This window comes from Lygodium microphyllum, chromosome 4, assembly GCF_053477565.2.
Source record: "Lygodium microphyllum isolate KBCC chromosome 4, Lygodium_microphyllum_v1.1.10, whole genome shotgun sequence".
Classification (NCBI taxonomy): Eukaryota; Viridiplantae; Streptophyta; class Polypodiopsida; order Schizaeales; family Lygodiaceae; genus Lygodium; species Lygodium microphyllum.
The window spans coordinates 40,153,335-40,179,254 of NC_141138.1; the positions used below are offsets into that span (position 1 = coordinate 40,153,335).

At 42.9% G+C, this 25,920-nt stretch overlaps 1 protein-coding gene across 16 annotated transcripts in view; it reads left to right on the forward strand.

Annotated features, from left to right (window-relative positions):
* Nucleotides 1-25,920, forward strand: part of LOC148036958 (paramyosin-like protein) — a 197,350-nt gene that overhangs the window by 33,527 nt on the left and 137,903 nt on the right. For all 16 annotated transcript variants that reach the window (XM_087675891.1, XM_087675890.1, XM_087675892.1 and 13 more), the window contains exons 3-5: nucleotides 15,891-15,970; nucleotides 16,070-16,109; nucleotides 16,197-16,304. In XM_087675891.1, coding sequence (XP_087532017.1) covers nucleotides 15,891-15,970; nucleotides 16,070-16,109; nucleotides 16,197-16,304 — 228 coding nt within the window. The remainder of the gene's footprint in view (nucleotides 1-15,890; nucleotides 15,971-16,069; nucleotides 16,110-16,196; nucleotides 16,305-25,920) is intronic.

The following is a 25,920-nucleotide window of genomic DNA, read 5'->3' on the forward strand; positions in this document are numbered from 1 at the left end:
TGTAAAGGGGGGGCTGTGGGCCATGGTCAATAGGGGGGGGGCATGGGATGTGGGGGGGGCGTGGGATGTGGGGGGCTGTGGTCCTGCTAGGTGGGATGGGCAGGGGGGGCTGTGGAGTGCTCTGCCGAGGGGGCGTGGCTCCCCCCCGTGCTCCTTGTTGACGAGGCTGGGTCTGAGGAGTTGACTGTGCCCCCCCTTGCCGTCGCCCTCTCTGTTGTCTCTGGACCCGTGTGAAGAAATCAACATCCACCTGCGAGCCCGATGGCGGAGCTGCCTTCGCAACGAAACGCGTACAAATTGCTGCTTGATGCCCAACATCATGGCAGTGCAAGCACTGCCCTGGTTGCCCAATCACAATGACCTACTTCTTGGAGGAGTGTCCTCTTGCCTCAATCTCTAGGAACTGTGGGATGTTCTGGACTTTTTTCACAGCCGCCTGTACCTTGGGGACTCCTGCCGCTGTCACTGCATCTGTGAAAGACGCGAGAAGGACAATGCCGAAGAGCCGACCAAAGTCTTCCACCAACTGGCGATACTCTATCGCCAGGCCGGGGAAAAGAAGGGTGATTGGGTGCCGAAGAAACCTGTTGTGGAGTGCAAACGCCTCCACAGTAAAGCCGTTGTATCAAAGGACCATGTATATGACCCCCTTTGTGGACGTATATGGTGAACTGGCGAGTAACTCGCGAGCTGCATCTGCCGAACTGAGCCGGACCATGAAGATCCCTTGGCCCATTAGGACCGCCTCCATGATCTGCGCTGTGCCGATGCGCAGCATGGAGTGAAGCCAGTCCCGAAGCTGGGCCCTAGCTGGGGAATGTCCTACTACCTGACCATAAATTGCTATTTCCTTTAGCTCGAGCTTCTTAGCTCGGATGGCTAAGTGCTGCTCCTTAGAGAGGACGACGCGCAAGGTGTTTGACTGGGGGGCACTCGCTGAGTGCGCCGGCGTCTGACCAAAGGTTTCCATTGCGTGTCCCTTCTGCGAGGACTACCAATCACGTCGTGGTGCTACCTGAGGGGGGGAAGTTGCTGTAGATCGAGGGAGCAACTTGGAGAGTGGGGGATCCATGGCGAGGGGAGAGACCGCTTCTATTTTGACACACCACGGATGGATTCAGGGTTGCGGACGGAGGCAGCACGCCGGGGGGGAGGGGGGGCCAGTGGGCTATCAGGGTGGGGGGGACAGTCTCTTCCCCCGATTTTCTTTAGTTTTTCGCGAAGAAAGTTTGAAATTTCTCTCTTCTCAGCATTCTCTCTCATCTCCTAGTCTTTCCATAGGTTTCCTTCAAAGATTACAACATTGAGATCACTAGAGGTTGAGACATTTTAGATTTCTTTGCTGTAAATCCTACTTTGTAGTAGAAATTAGGGTTTAGCAGTAGCTTTGAGAAGCGTGCCAGAAATTGGAAGCTCCAAGACTTGCATTCAAATGGGCTGAAGCTGTTTTCATCAAATTCAAGTGGAGGGACTAGCAAATCAATGAATTTGGGGTATTTTCCATCTCCATTAAAGCAGGTGAAGGCCAATTGACTGCCCGAATCAAGGGGAAAATCAGGTTGAAGACTTGCTGGTCATTTTTGAGAGCAAGGGGAGTTGGAATACCAAAAGGAATTGGAAAAATTCGATTGTACATCAACTTCTTCTTCAATTAAGTTAAAGAAATACAGAAAGGGGTGCCAGTTTTGGGGCCAACAGGATTTCCATTGTCCAAGATTGTGAGTTAATTTGCATTTCTCAATTTTGTAATAAATGTTGCTGCTGTAACTAAGTTGTAATCAAGGAATTACCACCCATCCATGAAAGGAAGGTTGGTTTTAGCAATACTAACTTAACAAACTATGTGAGTAAGCTAAATCTGGCCTAGTGTGAATCAACCAAAGAAGCTCCTCGACCACATATCTATAGGTGTGCTCGTCAAAGGGCTAACCTAGGGTATCGTTAGATAGATGGGTAGTGGGATCAAGAGGTGTGGCCGCGCAGGCTGTATGTGATCCATGCAATCCACTAACTGAAAAGCGTACTTTTGTTGTGACACAAAAGTACTATTCCTAATAATGAACTATCTCCATCCCCAAAATATAAGACAACAAACCAAGGTTTGCCATCTCAAAAGTAGAACAAAGCTTGGCCGTAATTTTTGCTATGGTAGCAAAATTTGAGCCAATGACAAGTAAATCATCTATGTACAACAAGACATAGCTGACCCCTTTGAAGTAGTATGGACATATAAGTTCAGGTCTTAAGGGGTAGACTGGTATCTGTGAGTTCTAAGAAACTTATCCATTCTCTGGAACCAAGATCGTGGTGCTTGCTTCAGTCCGTAAAGAGCCTTCCACAAGTGAAAGACCTTATCTTTTTGGTCAGTTGAAGAAAATCCGGGAGGTTGCTCCACATAGACTTCCTCCTCCAGATAACCATTCAAAAAGGCACTTGCTTTCGTAAACACTTTTGCCAAGTTGTCTTATGAAGGGATATAAACCAAGTCAATCTCCCCTTGCATGCAACCTCTCTTTGGCATAATGATAGTTCACCTCAAAGTGCTTAGTGCAAGCATGAAATACTAGATTTCTTGCAACTGCCATAGCACTCTGGCCATTAGTGTAGATAAGAGTAGGTGACTATTGTCCCACACTAAGATCGACCAAAAGACATGTGAGCCACACATATTCCAATGTAGCTGCAAATGCTGCCTTGTATTCAGTTTCACAGCTAGATGTGGGCACTCTAGACTGCTTCTTGCTCAGCCAAGAATTGCATGGATCACCAAGAGTGAAACAATTACCACTAATGGATACCTTTGCGTCAAAACAAGCCCAATCTCTGTCTATGAATACATGTAAGAAAAGAGTAATGCCTTTAGGACAAAAAAGCCCAATTTTCGAGTGCCTCTGAGATAACAAAAGACACGTTTAACTACTTGTTGCCAATGTGTAGTACTAGGGCTATGCATAAAGTGTGACAACAGAGAGACCCCAAACTGAATTTTCGGTTGTGTATTTCACAAATACAATGAATAACCAACAGTTTGTTGATAAAGAGAAGCATCAAATGGTTCTCCTACATCCTAGAGTATAAACTTATGGCCAGTCTCAATGGGAGTAGAGAAGGCTTGCAATCTTACATCTAAAAATGCTCAAGAAGCTGCCCAATGTACTTAGGTTGTTGCAAAATAATGCCCTCTTCTAGTATAGGAAACTAAATGCCAAGATAGTAGTGCAAGTGGCCAAGAATAGTCACATCAAACGCATGCTAAGGCTGAAATATATGTCTCATGAGGTCTAGTCAACAACATGTCATCCACATAAAGAATGAGAATCAAGAGGCTATCCTCATCTTTGTGGACATAAAGTGTGCTTTTAGTGTATGAATTACTGAAGCCAAGAGTAATTAAGTATGCATGTGTCTTTTCATACCATGACTTGGTTCAGTGCCATGCGTAGTGGCATATGCCTTAGGTACTGGATTATTGCACATCTGAACAAAACAGGTAGGACACTCACCGAAATTGCAAACTTTGCTTTTAGATCCTGTTTGAACAAAGCCGAGAGGTTGAGTGACATAAATCTCCTCATGAAGATTACCATTCAGAAAAGTAGTCTTCACATCCAACTAATGCACATGCTGATCACAATGAGCAACCACAACAATGACGTTGCGAATGGTGGTCATAGGTGAAGTGGGTGTAAACGTCTTATCATAGTCAATCCCATGATGTTGGGCTATCTAGGGACTGATTTAGCTTCTTGAATAGCAACCCTCTCATTGGCCACTTCATAATTAGCAAAGTCTTGATTGATGGGCTGAAAATAAATAAGCTACGTAGAAATTATTTCCATTTTGTGTAGCAGGTGATCTCACAACCCACTATGCCTAAGTTCTCTTAGCAATGCCTTGATCGATGTGCTGAAAATAAATAGGCCACCTATAAACTATTTCCATTTTGTGCAATAGGTGATCTCACAACTCACAATGCCTAAGTCTATGAATTTAAGTGTTAGCTACTGCGTTACACTTGACTATTTAATGAATTTTATAGTGCTTTTGCTACAAAGGGGACCCTTCTTGTCTCTTCTTAGGAGGGGCAACAAGGACAAGGTAAGAAAACTCAAAATTGAAATCAAAGATAAAACCCAAATCAAACTCAAACTCAAAATCAAAACCAAACAAATGAGACACAAGGACAGTCCCAATCATCCTTAAAAACTTAAATGACATTAATGTACCAAAGACATTAATGTACCAAAGAAAAACCAGTATTGCCAACATTGTGAAAAGGCTAGCCATTTTGACGATGACTATTGATCAAAGACAAGAGGCACGCAACCATAATAGAAGACTCAAATCCTCGCCCCTCAATCAGATAACATTGTTAAGTAAATGTTGCACATGTGAGGTGTAATTGGGGTTAGAGTAAATTTATGAGCCTAGGACTTGAGGAAATTACAGGATGTCAAAGGAAAAAATTGCTATATGTTATGTTGCTTAGGTACTTGATGGTATTTGGTGCCAATTGTTGGCCTAGGTCATTCATCTAGCCATAAGTGTTAGTTGGTGACACTAGAAAAGTGGTGTTTAATGGTACCTAATGCCAATCTGATGGTTAAAGATGGTGCAAAGATACTCGGGAATGGAAGTTGCCTAGCCAATTTGATTATTGGCCAATCAAATTATTTTTTTAGGGCACCGAAATAAATACTAGATTAATTTTCTGTATTTAAAGACTGAAAATTAATATTTAATTATGGATAATACTAGAAAAATCGTTTGGAAAGGCTGTCACTTGTAAAAAATGCCCATACAAGATTAAAAAATAATATTTAATTATGGATAATACTAGAAAAACCATTTGGGAAGGCTGCCACTTGTCAAAAATGCCCAGAGTGAAAAATGTCTTTAGAGGTTGGAGAGAGGCATTTTAGTGTATTCAACTTGCAAGAGAGAGGGAAGAGATGCTGTAGGTCTATTTTTCAGCCATTGGAGGATCTTTTGAAAGGGTTGGGGAAGATCAATCAACAGCAAGTGATAGCATCTACAGGCTGTTGAGACAGGGCAACAACAATAAATTACTAATTTTCTTCAGTTCTTTACATCTACAACCTATTAAGATAGGGCAACAGTAGTAAATTACAAAATTTCTTTAGTTCTTTGCGAAGAAAGTCTGAATTTTCTCTCTCCTCAGCATTCTTTCTCATCTCCTAGCCTTTCTACAGCCTTGCTCCGAAGATTACAACATTGAGATCACTAGAGGCTGAGAAATTTCAGATTTCTCTACTGTAAATCCTAATTTGTAGCAAAAATTAGGGTTTAGCAGCAACCATCGAGAAGCGTATCAGAAAATTGAAAGCTCCAAGACTCTCTCTCTCTCTCTCTCTCTCACATTTGTGGTCGTTACACAAACTCTCTTTGATATCTTTGTCTTGATATTTCAAAGAGAGAGTGTGTCCATGTTACTATCTATGCACCCTATGAGAAAGATTGATAGAGTAGCTATATGCCTCTAAGTTCAAATGAAGTGCATGTGCAGTAGAACTTAGGCTAAGACTAAGCTACTAGTGGCTACAATGGATGTGTCCTTCCTAAGGGTAATGCCAGTGAATGAGGACTTAATGTGGAATGACTAGAGAGGTAGATGAGTCAACACTTGTTGCGAGATGTTGCATATGTGAGGACTATGTGTAGGCAAGCATATGTGGTGTAAGGAGGTGGTTTCCTACATGCCAATTTGTAAATGGTTAAGCGTGTTTTCAAACTACAAAACCATGTCCTTTTATCAAATCAAGACTCCATTACTATAGAAGAAGGGATACAATTGATAACAATAATCTCATGAAGCATTGAAATACATTATGATGCCATTATGGGGGTACACATAAAATTTTTGATATACAAATAATTTGGTGGATGATGCAACCTCTATTGCAATGCAATATCATAGTTGAGTTACAAAAATAGAGAAGAATATCTCTAATAAAAAAAATTAGCTTCTTCAAATCTCTACAAGCAACTGGTTGAAGCTATTTTTAGTCAAATTCAAGTGGAAGGACTAGTAAATCAATGAATTTGGGGCATTTTCCATCTCTATCAAAGTGTGTGAAGGCCAATTGACTGCTCGAATGAAGGGGCAAATTAGATTGAAGACTTGCAGGTCATTTTGGATAGCAAGGGGAGTTGGAATACCGAAAGGGATTGGGAAAGTCCCATTGTACATCAACTTCTTCTTCAATTAAGTTAAATAAATATCGAAAGGGGCATGAGTTTTGGGGTCAACAGGGTGTCCATTGTCAGAGATTGTAGGTTAATTTTCATTTCTCAATTTGTAATAAATGTTACTGCTATAACTCAGTTGTAATCCGGGAATTACCACCCATTCATGGAAGGAAGGTTGATTTCACTGTCCCCTAGCTTGGGGTGAACTTATTGTCCGTTTAGCAACTTTGAAGATTTGAATAAACAATTTTCTTTATAACGACTATAGTCGAGGTCATAGACTCTTAGATTTGTTTAGTTATTACTCACGATGAGGCACAATCTATTGGTCTTTACATGATGACCTAGTTTATAGGCTCAGATTCTACTACCATAGTGGACATAAAGGCTCAGATTTGTTCCACTTTTGAGATGACTGACCTTTGTTAGTTATCCTATCTTTTGAGGATGGAGGTAGTTTAATTTAGGGATAGTATTTTTGTCTCGCAATAGAAGTATGCCATTCTATTAGTTTAGTATTGCGCTAATTAGTCACGACCTAGGGCCATGCCCCTTGATCCCAGAGTGATGCTTTCTAAGGATTTCTGAGGTTAGCTCTTCGATGAGCATACCTATAGATCTGTTGTAGGATGGAGGTAGTTTGATTTAGGGATGGTATTTTTGTCTCACAATAGAAGTACACATTTTAGTTAGTTGAGCAATATTGTATTGATCAGACATGACTATAGTCATGCGTCTTGATTCCACTGTGAAGCTATAGATTTGTTGTAGGAAAACTTCTTTGGTTGATTCGTACTAGGTTAGATCTTGCATATTCTATCTCTTTACTCAGTCAATATTTAAATGCACAAAAAATGTCACATTGGATTGCTTGGATGTGTGTGTTGAGATATGTTCGGTGTACTTTTTCTTATGGTCTGACATATGATCATGGCTTGCTTTTGTAAGGATATATTGATTTGGATTGGGTTGGAAATCTCGATACGCGACGGTCTCATGAAGGCTACATCTTTTCTTTGGATACGGCTCCCGTTTCATGGTCAAGCCATAAGTAAGAGACGATGGTTGCTTTCATAGTTGCCTCTTTGATAGCACGACTGAGGCTATCTACTTGAGGGGATCACTGGTAGTTCTATACTTTCCATATGCTTTATTGACTATCCTCTACTGTGACAGCTAGTGTGCAATTGCACTAGCTGGTAACTTGCCGATCATCAGTCCACAGACGTAGCATGTTGGTATACACTGTTGGGTATTTGACTCACGCCTCACTTACGCCTACGCTCATATGGGAGTGTCGGTGATCAGTAGGACACTGGGGCACTTTTTACTCTCGGTAGGAGAGGTTTTTTCCCCCAGACTTATAGTCTTATTTTCGTATGTGCTTATGTGCTTATGTTACACACTTACGGGGACTTACCGTGTTCGGGTGTGAACACCCCCTACAACCCTAAGGTTTAAGGGTTGTACTTTGTACTTTCATTTGACACTCTTTCAGTCTATTCTTTTGGGTGTCGTGCTTCACTCTGTCTCACTCACTCTCACACTGTCTACTGCACTCTCAGCTGCACCTCGATCCTCACACCCTCTCACATTTGGTATCAGAGCTCAGCTCCTGTCTGCAGTGTGCAGTCCCGACCGCACCGACGCCCGTGTACCTGCCTGTTCGTGCTCCTGCTGTACTTGCCCTGCTCCTGTACCTGACGCTGCTCCTGCAGTTGCCGCCTCCTTAGGCACCGCCAGTCCCTGCGCGCGCCACCTGCCTGCGCGTGCAATCTGCCTGCGCGCGCCACCTGTACCTATGCGCGCCCTAAATCTGCGCGTGCTGACGCTGCTCCTGCAGGCGACGCCAGCTGCAGGCGCCGCCGCCTCTGCCCAGCGTTCCACCTGTTAGCGCCGCCAGCTGCAGGCGCTGCCTCCTCTGCCCAGTGCGCCACCTGTCAGCGCCGCCAGTTGCAGGCGCCGCCTCCTGTACCTGCAGCAGCCCGCCACCAGGTTCGCTAGCCTGTTCCTGTGCGCAGACATTGCCTCAAGATCTGTGCTCGTCGTCAGTCAGCTGCAATCATTCTGCAGAGGTAACATTTTGCATTTTTTATTTCAACACAGGAGTTCGTGCAGCAGCAGGATCAGTTTTCTGCATTGGGACACGTGCTTGTGTCTGTGACAGAGACACATCAAATGCACATTCTGGGGTATTTGTGACAGAAATTTTGGCAGAAATTTTGGAGATTTTGTTGATAGTGTTGCTGAGCATTGTTTGCACCTTGGGAAGTGTGCATTAGAGACAGTTCTTGACAGAGCACACCCTTGCACATTAATTGCAGAAGTGTGCGTGCTGCAATTTCTGGAAATTTGCAGATTTCCAGCCCATACTGCTTTGACATTGCTCATTTGTCTTTGAAAATTTGTCATCATGGCAAATCAGGGAGGTGATGTATTTACCTATGTATCCAAGGAAGACAGATTGGATGGAAACAATTATTCGCTATGGTCATTCATGATGAAGAATGTATTAGTGGCTAAGAATTTATGGGATTATGTCAGAGGAGAGGAAACTAGACCGGGAGTTGTAGCTCCTGTTACTTCTCCTCAAGGGGCACGTGGACAACGGGGACCTCAGCCCGCTCCACCTCAGCCACTTCCTCCAAGAACTGCAGCTCAAAAAGCTTGGGATACACGAGATGCAGAGGCTTTGTCGTTGATTGCTTTGGCAGTTCAGGGGTCCATCATCCCTTATATTCGTTCAGCATCTTCTTCACGAGATGCATGGCTGACTTTGGAGTATATGTTTGCAGGAAAGAATGAGACTCGAATCTCTTTCTTGAAGAAAGAGTTAGAGACTTTGAAGATGAATGAGGGCGATTCTATGTAGGATCACTTGAATAAGATTCAGGACTTGCGGGAGCAGCTCATGAATGTAGATGAGTACTTTTCGGATGCACAGTTGATATCCACCACCTTGAATTCCTTACCTCCTTCGTACTTGTCTTTTCATACTGCCTTGAACCTCACCATGAGGATTGCCGAGCACCCCCTCACTTTTATTCAGCTGGTTAGTTTGCTTCTAGAGGAGGAGCAAACAAGGAAAAATAGTGGTGTGGATGCTATAGTCTCTGAGCAGGCTTTTGTGGCAAGACAGAAAGGCAAAAACAGCAAAGTAAAAAATGCTCCACAGAGTTCTGGTACTTCTGGCACATCACAGAATCAGACACAAGGGGGCACGCAAGCTAAAAAGGGAAAATGTCATTATTGTAAGAAGCCAGGCCACTATATAATTGAGTGCAAGAAGCGCATCGCCAAAGAGAAGGAGTCAGGAATGTCTGTTTCTACTACTCCTTCCACTACTAGTGAGTCCGCGTCCTTTGTTGTAGACAGGGACTATTGTTTTTACACTTGCAGTTATGACATCTCTTGGGCTGATAGAGCACTTAGCTCTACAGAAGATGCGGACACTTGGTTCTTTGACAGTGGTGCTTCTAGGCATATTACATCTCGCAGAGATTTGTTTGCTTTAGTTAGTGCACCTCCCGTTGGGAAATCTGTACAGTGTGCCAATAATGCATCATACCCTGTTCGTGGTATTGGGGAGATTCAGCTCACAGCCATTGATGGTTCTATTCTCCGCCTGCAGGATGCTTTGTTTGTGCCTGGGATCAAGAAGAATTTGCTATCTATTTCCTCTTTGGCACGTTGTGGGTTGCAGGTCACATTTGATGATGACTGTTGCATGGTTAGAGATAAAGAACGCATGACTTTGGTTTTGACAAGATCTTTGTGTCATGGTTTATATGAGTTGGATGCTCTTTCAGTAGATCAGTCGGCATACTTGACATGCACTCTTACTCCTACTATGATACAGGCGGAGTTATGGCATGCTCGTTTGGGGCATGTAAACTTTGGCAGCTTGATGCTTTTGCACTATACTCAGATGCTAGATGGCTTATCTCTCTTGGAGAGACCTTCTGAGCACTTATGCGAGGGATGCATTTTGGGGAAAATGCATCGTTTCTCATTTCCCCGTGATGTTGCTTTCAGAGCAACAACCAGATTGCAGTTGGTGCATTCAGATGTTTGTGGGCCTATGCAAACAATGTCATTGGGCGGTTGTTACTATTTTGTGACATTCATTGATGACTTTACACGTTTTTGCTGGGTCTACTGTTTGAAAAAGAAGTCAGAAGTGTATGATGCATTTTTGGCTTTCAATGCACTTGTTGAAAATCAATCTGGATGCAAAATTAAGACCATCCGTTCGGACCGAGGGGGGGAATACATGTCCTCTATGCTGAATTCTTTTTTGAAGCAGAAAGGCATAGTCCATTAGTACACTACTGCCTATACTCCACAGCAGAATGGGGTAGCAGAGAGGAAGAATCGGTCACTCATGGAGATGGCCAGATGTATGCTGAAGGCAAAGAGCTTGCCTTATAGTTTTTGGATGGAAGCAGTCATGTGTGCTTGCCATATTTTGAAAAGATGCCCTACCAAAGCCTTGAAGACCATCACACCTTTTGACGCTTGGAACAGCCGTAAACCTTCTGTTGGCCACTTCCGTACCTTTGGGTGTCTTGCCTATGCCCATATTCCACAGGTACTTAGAAAAAAGTTGGACAACAAGGCTGTTAAGTGCATTTTTATGGGATATAGCAGTGAGAGCAAAGGCTACAGACTCTATGATACCGTTACAAAGAAGGTTTTTGTCAGTAGGGATGTTGTTTTTGATGAAAAATCAGAATTATCCTTGGCTGGTTTGGACACATATCAGGCTGCCCGTGATGTTTTTGAAGGGCTGCTGCCCATTACTTTTGGTGATTCAGCTGGAGCTTCAGAAAATAAACCTAATGTTCAGCCAGCTGCTCCTATGGAAAGTGCAGAAATTCAGCCATTGGCTGATCGGAATATTCAACATAATGGTGAAACTGAAATTCAGCAAGAGCTTGCACACAGTCAGGAAGCTAGACAGATACCTAGATGGTATTTGCTGACTATGCAAGATAGTCATTTGGATGCACCCATGGCTGGTCATACTAGAAGGCAAACTCGTTTGCATGATTCAGCACATACCATGGAGTTTGTTATGGCAGCAAGTACTTTTGATAATGAAGATCTTGAATGTTTTGAGGATGCACAACACAGTGTGCATTGGATGGCAGCAATGCAAGCTGAATTAGATTCTATCACTAAGAATCAAACTTGGGATTTGGTGTCTTTGCCATTTGGGAAGAAAGCCATTGGAACGAAATGGGTCTACAAAGTGAAAAGGAAAGTAGATGGATCCATTGATAAATACAAGGCACGGCTTGTAGCTAAAGGCTACGCACAGAAAAAGGGCATTGACTATGAGGAGACATTTGCTTCTACTTCCCGTATGACGACCATCAGGTCTATGATTGCTTTGGCTGCACATTATGGTTGGAAAGTGCATCAGCTGGATATCAAGACTGTATTTTTACATGGGAAACTTCAAGAGGAAGTTTATGTACAGCAGCCCATTGGTTTTGCAGTTGAAGGCTCAGAACATTTGGTTTGCAAGCCCAAAAAGGCACTATATGGTTTGAAACAAGCTCTTAGAGCTTGGTATGCAAAAATAGATGCTTTCTTGCTTGGTCAGGGGTTTCTAAACAGCTCATCTGAGTCTACCCTTTACGTATGTAAAGAAGGGGAATCTATGCTGATTATATGTCTTTATGTTGATGACCTTTTGCTCACTGGAACACATGCTGATCAGATTTCAGCATTCAAACAAAATTTGCAGCAAACTTTTGACATGTTTGACTTGGGAATTTTGCATTACTACTTGGGCATCTAGTTCATACATGATGCTCGAGGTTTTGGGCTATCATAGTCAAGGTATATTGGGCAGCTTCTTGAGAAGTTTGGCTTACAGGATTGCAAGCCAATTTGTACCCCCATGGAACCTGGACTGAAACTGTCATTACATGATGACAGTGATTTGTTTGATATACATACATATGCTCCTGCAGTTGGATGTCTTATCTACCTATGCAACACTAGGCCGGACATACAGTTTGCAGTTTCAGCTTTGAGCAGGTATATGCATCAGCCATGAATGTCACATTGGCAAGCTGTCAAGCGTGTTTTTCGTTACTTGCAGGGTACTAGATCTCTTGGGTTACTTTATGCCAAGGGGGAACCATTGCAGTTACATGCTTACAGTGATTCTGATTGGGCTGGTGATTATGATACACGTCACTCCTCTAGTGGCAATTGTTTCTTTCTTGGCTCTTCTTGCATTTCTTGGCTTAGCAAGAAACAATCCACTGTTGCCACATCGTCATGTGAAGCTGAATACAAGGCAGCTTTCACTACCACAGTTGAATGTGTATGGCTTAGACACTTGCTAGCTGATCTGGATGTATTTGTTCGGAGCCTACTCCTTTGTTCACTGACAGTCAGAGTGCCATTGCAGTGGCACGGAACCCAGTGTTTCATGCCCGCACGAAACACATTGAGATCCATTATCACTTTGTCAGAGAGAGGCTACATGCAGGTGATATCAGCCTTGTCTATCGTCCTACCAACAGTAATGTGGCAGACATCTTCACCAAAGCTCTTCCTCGTGACAAATTTGAAGCATTTCGCGATGCTTTAAATTTGATATCCTTTGGTGGCGGATGATCCTTGTACTCTTGATCACTCTTCACTCCAGGGGGGTTTGTTGGGTATTTGACTCACGCCTCACTTACGCCTACGCTCATATGGGAGTGTCGGTGATCAGTAGGACACTGGGGCACTTTTTACTCTCGGTAGGAGAGGTTTTTTCCCCTAGACTTATAGTCTTATTTTCGTTTGTGCTTATGTGCTTATGTTACGCACTTACGGGCACTTACCGTGTTCGGGTGTGAACACCCCCTACAACCCTAAGGTTTAAGGGTTGTACTTTGTACTTTCATTTGACACTCTTTCAGTCTATTCTTTTGGGTGTCGTGCTTCACTCTGTCTCACTCACTCTCACACTGTCTACTGCACTCTCAGCTGCACCTCGATCCTCACACCCTCTCACATACACTGCCATTTCACTAGAGAGCAAGTTGAGCTAGGTACCCTCTGCCTAGAGTTTGTGTCTACATTAGATAATTTTGTAGATATATTGACCAAAGCATTCAATTGTCCGATTCTTCAGTACTTGCTTTCTAGGATCAACATGGGTGCATCCTCCCCTACTGCTTTGGATTGACGAGCAGAGGGTGATTCCCTTTGGCTTTTCTTTCCACATTGAGAGGGGGCATCCTTTTTCTCTTGATGGTGACAGGATTTTGGTTCATTTTTGCTTGAGAGATTTATTATTTATAGATTGTATCATTATCCACATCCTTTGGATGCCTATGATTATAAAAGGGTGCTTGGACAATTCACGAAGGCTACATCTTTTCTTTGGGCACAGTTCCCATTTCATGGTCAAGCCATAAGCAGGAGATGATGGTTTCTTCCATAGTTGAGGTAGAGTATTAAGCCCTCTTTGATAGGAGCTGTCATCATCACTTCTACAATTTGGCTCTTGCTGCCCAAACCTCCCTTGCTGTTGATGATTGTCTCTTGCCTTCTTCAGGCTGCTGTCCAGCCAGGCAACTGTTGTTCTACCTTGTTCTTCTTGCTGTCTGCGCTGACAGCCTACATTTGGTCATCTGCAGCAGCTGTTGCCTACAGCTGATGATTCCTCTTCTTGCTGTGATTGACCTAGATAGCTGCTGCCGTGCCTGATTTGGACCATCTAGAGCTGTGTTTTGCTGTCCTGATACCATCACCAGCTGTCACGTCATCAACCTGATCTGCGTTTACTGATTCTGCATTTTCTACTGCGTGTCTATCATTGATCTGGCCTACATAGCATTTGCCACTCCTAGACACATTTGGAGGTTGTCTGCTGTGTTTCAGGATACGTCTAGAGTACAACATACTCTTCCACTCATACTCTCTACCCCGGTCCCCGAGACACTAGAGTTCAGGGGTCAATTTTCATCACTGCATAGTGTGTTTACTACATTGAGAATTGTATCTATTCATTCATTATTCAGTTTCATCATCATCTGTGTTCATTATCTCTGTGTTAACCCTAACCCTAACTATGTTTCTTTGTCAATTTGTGTGTTTGTCGTACAATTATTTGTATTCTGTAGATGAGCATTTCTTTATACTGGGTTGGCAGTCGGAGTTGGAAACACATAACAATGATGAAGATGATTTGCTATACAAGTCTAGCGAGGAGTGAAACCAACAAGTATGACAATCAAGATGATGAAGAACAGGCCACTAGACTATGTGGGCTCAAAATGCAGCAATCTGGAGTCTTTGGAGTTGATGGTGATGTAAAGAAGACCTCTAGGATGAAATTGCCTACTGGTAAAGTGTCACAAGTAGCCAGACATCAACATAAACTGAGATATCCACTAGGGTAGGGGTGTGGACAGGAGTGGTAGAGGGCTAAGGCTGAAGGTGTGATGGGGGAATGATGAAAAATGAATGAGAGAGTAAGTGCAGAGTGAAGATGGCCATGCCCTATTTATAGGCTCATGAGTCACTGAACTCTTTAGGCTGACACCCTGGCTCTCTCGGGTGGTGCCCTGATACTATTAAATGATATAAATAAAGCCTTTTTGGGGCTGTAAATGGAAACCAAAATAGAAATTAATGGAATCAATGCACGTAATGAATTTGATATCTCAACATTGCTTTCATTTCTAATGGTAGTTGCGTGCTCATAAGCTTTGAATGGTGTCCCCTTGCAATCACAAACTATGTGCCAAAACCCTAAATCCTTGCCTTATATGGGGCTAAGTGCTGGTTTCCTAGCAAATACCATCTTTAAGTACCCAATTAACTTCCTTGGTTGCATCAAGGTTAGTTTAGTCCCTTTGGTTGTAATAAGTGCTCCTTTATTATAAACCCTTTTGGTTGCATCCAAATCTTTTTTTACTATTAATGTGCTGTGATGTTGAATGGATAAAGTGAAGTGTATTGTTGCATGTAATGCTGATAAAATGTTTGACCATATGGATGAGCGTTATCATGTCAATATATCTGCTGGTAAGCAGCAGTAAATCAAAATTGTAAATGAAAAGGGTTTGGAGGTGGGCTTGGTATGCCTAAATTCTAGAAAGATCTAGTAACAACCACAATTTTTACCTTGATTGTTTTACCTTTGTGCCATGTGATTGAGAACATGCAAGTAATAGTACGATGTAAAGGGCTAATTAAGAAATTTGGTTTTACACATCACAACAATGTGATAGCATAACTTATAAAATCCTATATAATGGTTTTAGATCAAAATTGCGTGAGTGTGATCCCAGCTATTACACTTTATGGATGGGTGGACCTTATACACTAGGTAACTTACTAACGATAAGCATAAGTAAATCTAGTAGTCTAGTTTTAGAGACCTACCACCCCAACCAACTTTGGTTTAGGGAGGACTAGATAATGGATGTGCCTCACTTGATGGGGCAAAAGCATACTCTCTTTGAGTGAAGTAGAGAACTAGGTTGCTACGTGGAAATACGAGGGTGCATCCATTTTGCACACGAGACTCAAGTTTGGAGATCACCAGATTTTACAATGGTTATTTTTCTTAGAAGCTAGGAGCTTGTAGTTGTAGACACAACTATTGTTTGAGTTGTGTCACCTTCAACTTAACCTCACAAAATTGTTGCGATTTGTAGGACTTGGGAAAGACTACCCAAAAATATCTGACACTTTGTCGAAAGATCGATGATGTACCATGTCAAGCAGAGCTTATGCAGTAGGTCAACCTTTGTGTTTTTGTATTATGGAGGTCAGATAAGGCACTGTAGCTTCTTGCAAGGATGCCAGAGTAAAGTTTTGTATGTTTATAGTGCAGGTATGAGAGGCGTTTTGTGGAACTTTATTTGCATATACAGGTTAAGAATCTTCAAATACCCTTTCATTCTTCTCCATTATTCAGATATGTCCTGTAATGGCAACAATGTTTTCCATCTGTGATGCAGGAAAAGCTACGAGTAACTCGAAATTATTATGCAATGTATAATGCCTTGGCTGAAGCTAATGAGCTTACACTAAAGGAGATATCGCTTCTCAACTCTATCCATATTCAGGTTATTCTCTAGGGGCTAGATAATGGTGTTACTTTTATCTCCAGATACCTTCTTTAAGAAAGACATGTAATTCACTGTATCAGTCGAACGCAATCCATCCAGGAAATGTATAGCGTAAATGCACATAAGCCATGCATAAGCTAAGTGGCATACATCTAGACAATGCATAATCTATGCATTTAGGCCTAATTGTATTTTGGCTATTTAGGCCTGAGTGCATTGCACCATGTATAGCTTACAATAAGAGGAGAGAATCATCTCTGATAGTAAGGCCTTCAACAAAGGATAGAGCGAGTGACTGTTGTCAGCCATGACACTTTGCAAGGGACTCAGCAGACCTGATATTTCCACATGGGAGACTAGGCTCATGGCATCTTGTATGCGATCATGATGATAGAGAATTGGCTTTGGGCATAAATTTAGGAAGGTTCTAGAGTGAACCGATCATGATGAGTCATGAACCCTTATGTGGTCTAACTAGTTGCAGGTGGCCCATTCACAGATGGGCACGGGCTTTCACTTTTGCCATCTCCTTCAACACTTTTGTCTCTCTCGTCTCTCCCAAGAACTTGAGTGCCCTTTTTTTGCCCAGGTCTCTCTGTTGTAGCAATGCAAGCACAAAAGTTTGCTAGTCTTGATCACGGTCTTGCCTCTTTCTCCTCTTAACATTAGGCTTGTTGTTCTAACTTAGGATATGTTGACACAGCCTCCCATCATACTTATTTCTTTTATTTGTTGCAGACTAAGGTATCTTGTTTGTTCAGGCCTTTGTTAGCATTGTATCTATGTTCATAGTGCCTGAAATGGAGTCATCTGAATACTTCGATGATAGGAGGCATTATAAGAAAATTCCACTAAGGGTAGATACTGAATCCATCTTTTAGGTTCCTTGCTGCAATATGCACGTAGAATATCCTCAATCACTTGATTAACTCATTGTCACACAGGATTCGCGTAGGGGTTCGTGAAAGTCACTTGTGGTGGTAGGGACGCTTTGCGATGGGAGAACTCAACGTAAAATAATTATCCAGAAGAATTTTAGATTCCAAGAGGGCTGAAGAGGAGAGAAAGAGGAAAGTAGATGAAGAAGTCAAGGAGCTCAGGAGGAGAGAAGAAGATGACATAGCCTTGGCCATTCGTCTATCAGTGGAGCAGCCCTCAAGGGAAGAAGAGCTGGCTGTGATGAGCCTACCCAGGGACAAAGGCCCAAGTTCTAGCACCCAAGTACTTGACCACTGTCTCCTCTAGTCTCTCTAGATACCATCAGTCATGTCTTGAATTGAGCATAACAGTGTCAGAGAGAAGTGACAGTGAGTGAGAAGGTCCATCTGTTACTACTGGTGCGGAGTGAGCTGATGCATTCTCTTTTGGCATTTTTAAATGTCTTCATTAACTTTTTTTCCTGTTTACTATTCACTCTTTTAGCACACAGCATTCACTGCATAAGGATCAAACCAAATCTGCACTCCTGTAAAGCTGGTGATATTTGGAAAATGCATTCACTCTAAACACACTTGCATTCACTGCCTACTGCAGGGTTAATGTTTGCATTTGCTGCTTACTACTGCATTCCCTGTTGCATTAACTGCCTATAAATCAAATCAAGCCTGCAATTTGTGAGTCCCCTAGTCTTTGACAATTATATTCACTGTTTACAGCAGGGTTCAATTGCATTCACTGTTTGCAACCAGGTACTGTTGCATTCACTATAATCACTGCACTCACTTTTTACAGCAGTCACAAACAGCAAGGGTCATAAAGGCATTCCAACAGTCATGTGAAAAATTGAAGGTTGTCACGACAGTGTTGCAGATAACTTGGAGGCTGTCACGCCACAGTGAGCCTGTCAGTCACATCAAAGGGTTGTCACCCAGCAGGGTGTTCACGTGAGCAAAGCATAGAATTCTAGTGACATGAGCATTTCCATTCACGAGAGCAGTTCCCTTCATGGTCAGCAGGGCATTCACGCCAGCAGTCACATTCATGCATGATGCCACGTAGAGCTCTTACTTGTGCATCTAGAAACTCTCATGCCAGCACACACACACACACACAAAGCTATATATATATATATATATATATATATATATATATATGCACAGAGTGAGTGCAGTTGGGCGTAGTAAAAGAAGAGCATAGAGAGAGCCAAGAGTGAGTGCACTTGAGATTGCAGCAGAAGATAGTATATTAAGAGTGATAGCTTGTATCTCCTTCCTTTCTTGTTCTACAATGGCCGCCGAGGAGGCCTTATATAGAAGTCTTGGAGAGAGAAAGGATTTAATTTGAGTGTGGTGTGAGTCATTCACTACTATGTTAGCGGAGAATATAGTACACTTTTTTGAGTGGGGAATAATGTGCAAGGCTAAGTGGGTGCAATGTTAGGTCTATGGGAAAGTAACTCGGCAAGTGATTTGTTTTTTTCCAAGGATGTGCTCAAAGGTCACATCCAACTCATAAAAAAAGAGACCACCTAAGTAATCTTTTGTTGCTGATTTCTGTTGGTGCCTTTTTTGAGAGATGTCCATGCACATGTAAATGTGTGCGTATAGTAAAAGAAACAAATTTCACAAAAATTCTAAAGGCTTTAATGACTTTGATGATGTCTAATATTTTCCACTGGTATGAAGGATAATTTTTCTGTGTTTGAGAAAAGATGCGGGAGGAATAGAGGCATATTTGTAGTGGGTTGTCTTTTCCTTCTTTTTTGGTTTTGGTTTTTGTTGCTGAAAGATCTCATGTAAGGTCTTCACAAAGCAATGCTCCCCATCCAATATCAAAGGAATCTATATACACAATTAAGGGATAACTTGTTGGTAAATGAAGAGGAGGTAATTTTTGGATAAGAGATTTTATTTTTTGTAAATTCCTCCATTGTGAAGCCACTATACTAGGAAACCATATAGATGACTCCCTTCGTGGAGGCATAAGATGAGCTATCCACTAATCCACAGGTTGCGTCCCGTGGAGGTGAGTCGTACCATGAAGATCCCTTGACCCATGAGAACTACCTTTGCGATCTGCGTTGTGCCAATGCGTAGTGTGGAGTGAAGCCAATCCCGAAGCTGGGCCCTAGATGGATAGTGTTCTACGACCTAACCAAAGATTGCTATTTTTTTCAATTCCAGCTTTGTGGCACAGACAGCTAAGAGCTGTTCTAAGGACGATGCGTAGGTGTTTGACTGGGGGGCACTCGCAAAATGCACCGGCGTCTGACTAGGGGTTTCCATTGCGTGTCCCTGTTGAGGACCTATGGACCAAATTGCTTTGCTATCGGGGGAGGGGAATGTTGTTGTTGCAGACGGAGGGAGCAACCGGGGGGGGGGGGTGATGATCGATTGCTTTGGGCTATCGCTATTTACAGGCGTTGGTGGCGGAGCAAGTGAGGTAGCGGTGTCGAAATGGAAGAGAGGAGGGGACGTTGACCCAGGTGGTGGTGGCTCACTGGATGCTGGCGGTAGTCAACGAGAGGGAGGTCGAGGGGGCAGCTTGGAGATGAGGAGAGGTCGTGTGGCAGGGGGGCGGTGGCGAGGAGGGGGTAGACATGCGGAGTTCTTGACGGGGAGGGGGAACGCAACGTGCCACCAAGGGGGGGGCAGGTGGGAGAGAGGGGGCCAGTGCGGGGGGCACGACGGGACGGGGGTTGCAGGGCGTGAGAGGCAGGGGCAGCACGGGGGCGTGTCGTGAAGGGGGGATTGCTTGGCGGGAGGGGGAGGCGTAGTGCGCCACCGGGGGGTAGGGCGGAAGAAAGGGGGGGTAGCGCGGGGGTGCGATGGAGGAATGTCAATTTATTCAGATAAGGATAATATTGGTAGGTATGTTCAAAATAAATATGATACTCACATGATGGGAAAATCCCTACAACAAACTTCTTCATCATATATCCCTGCGTGGTACATCATGGATAATAATGCCCAATGACAATTTATAGTATTTTCTTCTTTTGATGAGGATAATGATAGTGTAGTTGATGATAGTTTTGTGTCCATTAATCCTCACCGGGCTCATGATTTTGATGCTGATGATGAGCTTGAGTTTCTCAATGCTCATTCTAGTAATGGCCATAAAGATGAGAAAACTAAGCTCGATAAATTGGGTGTTCCTTAAAAAGTTTGTAACTTTCCTATTTGGTCCATAGATGAAAAAACTCAAGATGAGATTAAGATGCTGATTTATATGATATATGCCTATGCCAACCAAAAACTGTTGGACAAATCCAATGCCAATAGACTCGACATCCTTAATGCTATGACTCGTAGATTTATGGGTGGCTTACACTAGTGGTGGACATCTATGCATCCACAAATAGAAGCAATGATTGCCTCTCAACTTGATTTGATTACTCTTCTTTTTGAAGGATTATTAGGAGAGCTTGTGGGAAATAAACTGGATGAAGTGGTTGAAGCGAGAGAAGCTTTCTTTAAGGCAAAGCTTTGTGACCCTTGCAAATATAAGGACTATCTGATCTGAATGAGAGATCTTTTATATGAAGATATGGGTGCTCATGATAGCAGCATGAAAAAACACCTCGTGTGCTCTTTTTCAGAACCCATTGCATTTTTCTGCAAAATAGAAGATACAGTCTAAAAACAGGGATTCCAATGACAGCATGAGACAAATCATTCAAACTATTGAGCAAATAGTGAAAGAAGTTTGTCAACAACAAAAGTTTATAACTCTTCAACAAAGGTTTCCTAGTAAGGTATGCAAACATGCTTTAAAATACTACAAGGATTTTGGCTGTGAAAAGTGTAATTGTTCTCCTTGGTATTCTTCTCAATCTAAATGGTGGAAGAAATCAACAACTCATAGAAGACAGGTTTGGTCATAGTTAACACTTCTCTCGACATGCAAGATCTCATCAGAGGTACAATAAATATCATAGTACTCGGTCCCAAAAGAAGTATCCCAACTCTTCTAAGAGGTCTAAAAATGTCAAATGCTACATTTGTGGTAATCCTAACTAACCACTTAGCAAATAAATGCCCTTAGAAAAATAAGGAGCAATGAAAAGGGGAAGGGAAACAAAAGGTTACTAATCTTCATCATTATTTTTTTGAAGTGTTGGTGATGAACAGGATGAGGGACAACAACTTAGCCTCGGATATCATAGTATACAGTACATCTACAAATGTAGTGCTCCTCCGTCTATGGCTCCCATCCACAAAGTTGGCACATCCTCTCATTGGCTGCAATATGGCTCCATCGTGATGAGGCCAGATCCCAACTTTGAGTTCGTGGGAAAGTTGAGCATCCATGTATCTCGGCCTCACTATGAAGCCGTAATGAGAAAGCTACAAGAAGTGACATTGGTATTGTGCCGTTTTTGTGCCTAATGGGAAAGGGGGACTTGGACCAAGTCCTTTCTATCTCCACTTTACTGATGTCTGCCCTGTCCACACTATTCAGCTCTACACGACTGAGGCTCAAAGTAGGGCAGTCGAGATTGTAATCAAATGGTGGTAGTCTATCTGTACTCATGCCATGTAAATTCAGCCACATGCTCATATGTGCATATCAACACTGTTTATCTCCCTTAGCTGCAAGCTGTCTTAAAGACTCCCACGCTAGTCTAGGATATCGGTCTTTAGGGAGTTGTCATATGCTCTGGAGGAAAATAATTGCTTGGAATAATGCCTCAACTACCAAGGGCGCAATGCCTAATTCTGCCCGGATGATCTCTTGTGGTACTGAGGCTTTTGCCCTTATTATACGTGCTATCATCATGACCAGCAGTCTTTCCATGTGTTCCCAGCCAACATAATGTTGTGCTTTCGGTCCATCGCAGTCCATAAGTGACATCCGTCTAGGATGAGAGAGAGAGAGAGAGAGAGAGAGAAGAAAGAAAGAAAGAAAGAAATATTTACGTCTTTTGAGACCAAAATTGGCCTGTGAGACAAAACCATGTACAATGCTCATCGTCACTAGATATCAAAGTGTGATATGGTGAAAGATGGTCAGTGATATACTGTGAAAAGAAGCTAAAGTGATGTACAAAACAAAATAGTGTACATATAGGGATACAACGGGTGGATGTAGCTATGTGGCTAAATGACATCGCTATATCTAGCTCCACTCAATTAGGATCGTTGGAAAGAATATATTCATACATATTGGATGAAATGATATGAGGGTAGCATTCGGATTGGGTCCTCAACTTTGTCAGCTACCACTCATGTTGAGTGGTAGTTTTTCCTCATGTCTCTCTGATGTGGCATCTGTGTCTGGTACCCTTGTATCTGTAGGCAACGTGCCGCCTTGATCTCCTCGGCTCTTTGGACTGTCACCTCTCTTTGTGTGGGTGCTGTGTGTGTGGTCATTGTCTAGAAGAAATCGGTGAGCTGTGACTGATGGCGTGTAGTGCTAGTGTATAGTAGTGATGTGCGAAGACTTCGAACCTCAACTAGGAACTAGCCAAAGTGGTGCCAGTGTGGGGACTCCACGACTAGTCTAAAGGGGGAGGGGGGAGGGAAAGAGAGGAAGAAAGAAAGATATATTAACGTCTTCTAAGGCCAAAATCGGCCTATGAAACAAAATCATGTACAATGTTGATTGTCATTGGGCATCAAAATGTGACGAGAGAGAGAAATGAAATGATATATTAATGTTTGTAAAGGGCCAAAATGACCTATGAGACTATGAGTTACAAAGATGTGTATGATGGTACAACTATCTAATCAAAATATGTAGCACAAAGAAAATGAGAAAGAAACTGTAACCGGCCTGTTCACTGGAAAGGGCAGTAGTGTACAACCAAAATAAATAAATGCTTTCACCCAATTTAACAGTTGCCCACTTTACATGAACTTAAATACACAGAATCAAGAAGACATACAGGAAGCTAGAATGCTCCTGCTGCAACACATACACCCTGTTGGCCCCCAAGTTAGGCGCCCCTTGCGGTATTTCTTTATTTTTAAAAAGGAGAAAGTACAATGGGCTGTCTTTCACCTATTCTGGGTGAAATTTGGCGGCAGAACAATACAATTACTGACCCAAAACAAGTAGACTAGGAGGGGAAACTCTGCCCAAGTCTGAAACTTCTGGTTGGAGTGCAGAATTGACCATTTCAGCCTGCTGTATTTACTGGTTCAGACCTGTTCTGACACCTGTTTACAACTCATACTGTTCCCTGTACTGTTCAGCCCACTGTAATTACTGGTTCAGACCTGTTCTGAAACCTGTTTTCAGTTCATACTGCTCCCTGCACTGTCCTGCATCATCTAGGCCAAGTGCCCCTTGATTCTGACATCAATTGGGCTCTGAAATACCCTCTGAACAGTCCAGAATCAGTTCTGGTTTAGTGCTGTTTCAGACACTTGCTTGGTGAGGTTACCACCCTCACCTGTCCCTGCTGGGAACTGCAAACAACTGCTCCTGTTCCTGGAGAAAGGAGGCTCTTGCCTCATGCAAAAACAGCATATTCCCACACAGTTGTACCTGAATCAGAGAAGAGGCCCTTGATTCTGCAGCATAACCATACTGTCAAGGAGAGAAAAAGAGAGAGTAGGAAGCAAGCTCAGCCCTTTGTGCAGCATAGGTAAGGTAGACTAGCTCTCAAGAGCTCTCCATTTGCAGCAATCCATCTCCCTTTCACAAAAATGAGCCTCCCATGCATTGAAACTCGTTTTTGTGCTGCCCTCTCTCTCTCTTTTGGGAATTTATGCCCAATTTGTGACACATGGCATACATGTAACAGTTTTCCTGTTTTAAACCTTTCGGTCTAAAATTCTCCATCCTCGGTGCGAAATTTGACCTCGGCACAGACCAGAGGATTAATCCTCGTACAAAAACGAAGATAATGACGCGAACAGATTCTGGGGTCCGAAAATAGTAACTCCCTAAATTTTAGGAGTTGCTTCCATTGCATCCCCACTAGTCTTCTGACCATCTTTGCAGACTATGGCTACATCCAAATCTGTAATGTAGCTCAACTGAAAGTGAATTTCCATTGATGACTCCACATGGACTAATCTCTTGAAGATTTGTCCATCTTCACTTTGAACTAGTCTCTTCCAGGCCAGTTCTTCAACACACTTGTCCATATACACTTTCACAAGTCTCTTCCAGGCTTGTCAATCTACAGTGCCATCAGTCTCTTCCAGACTTATACTGGACCTTAACTGTCCAGTCTTGACTCACTAGACATTCCTGTCCGTTTCACAAACTGCAGTGAATGAATACTGAACCTCGAAATCCTGTATCTCAAGGATTAGGTCAGGGTAATGAATTAGAGAGTGTGTTGTACTCTGAATGGATCTTGAATTGCAGCAAGAGAGCCTTCGGATATCGAACACTAGTAAATACAGCCAGCAAAGGCTGGATTTGATGCAGACGACAGTGCAGGAGAGAGAAAGACTAAAAACGCAGGCTATAGGAGAGAGAAAACATCAAATGCATGCAATGGAGAGAGAAAATGATGGCGACTTTAAACATGAGAGAGAAAATGATGGCGACAACAGACATGAGAGAGAAAAGTGCAGTGACAGCAGTTAGGAGAGAGAAAACTGTGGTGGCGGTAGCTGGGGCCTACAGACGCACAAGTATGTTGATGTGGCAGGGTGTATGACAGCTATGCAGGTGGTCAGCAACAGTGGCCTGGCTGGAAACTGCAGCAAACGAGAGATGGAGGGTTGGAAACAGGTGCCGGATTGTAGATGACAGAAGGGACAGTTGAGACTACGATGTCCTCCGCGAGAGGGGTGTGGGTAGCAAGTTGAAAGCACGTGAAACCTGCAAAAACAAGATTGAGGGCTGAATGGAGGGCAGCGTACTTATTTATAGAAAGTTTGGGCACTTCCAAGTGGGTTTGTGCTTATGGGACACAAACACTCTAGGAACTCATTTCTTTTAAATAAACAAGGTTTCTTCATTAATTAAGCATGTTTTGGGGTTGTTTTTAGTAAAGCTATGCATTTTTTAACTCAGCAAGGGCAAGGGTGGGGCTGAGAGAGAGAGAGAGAGAGAGAGAGAGAGAGAGAGAGAGAGAGAGAGAGAATATCTCTATTTACGAAAAAAAAAAAGAGAGAGAAGAATTCTGCACTGCATGTGATGAGACATTGCTTAATCTCTTTGTCTCTTGCCTTGTTGGTCAACAAATTTGGAGTTTTGGTTTCCATGTGTGTTGAGCTAAAACACGCTTTTCAGCTAATTAGCATTCTTAAAACAGCCCCAAAACACACTTAATTAATGAAGAACCCTAAAAAGGGGAGCAGTTCGAGAGAGTTTCAATGGTTTCCCTAATACCCTAATTCTTTGGGACACCCTTCAACATCTATAAATAGGTAGGCTTCCCCCATTCAACCTTATTCTGTGTGAAGATTTGAGCCATCAGTTCACACACACGTGGTTGTCCAGCCCCCGACATTGTTGCCACACCTTTTGCTGCTGTGTTTACTCCTCTAGTGTGTAGGTGACAGCTAGCAGCCCATCTCCATCATCAGGTGAGAGCTTTCTCTATCAAGCGACAACTTCTCCACGCCAGATGACATCTACCCACCCTCTTCGTCATTTGTCCAGCTTGAGTTTGGTGCTCCATGTCCTCCTAAGACGTGTGTTTGCTGCATCCTCTCCATCCTACACTCTGACTGGTGGTCACAGACTTAGGATCCGTCTCCGG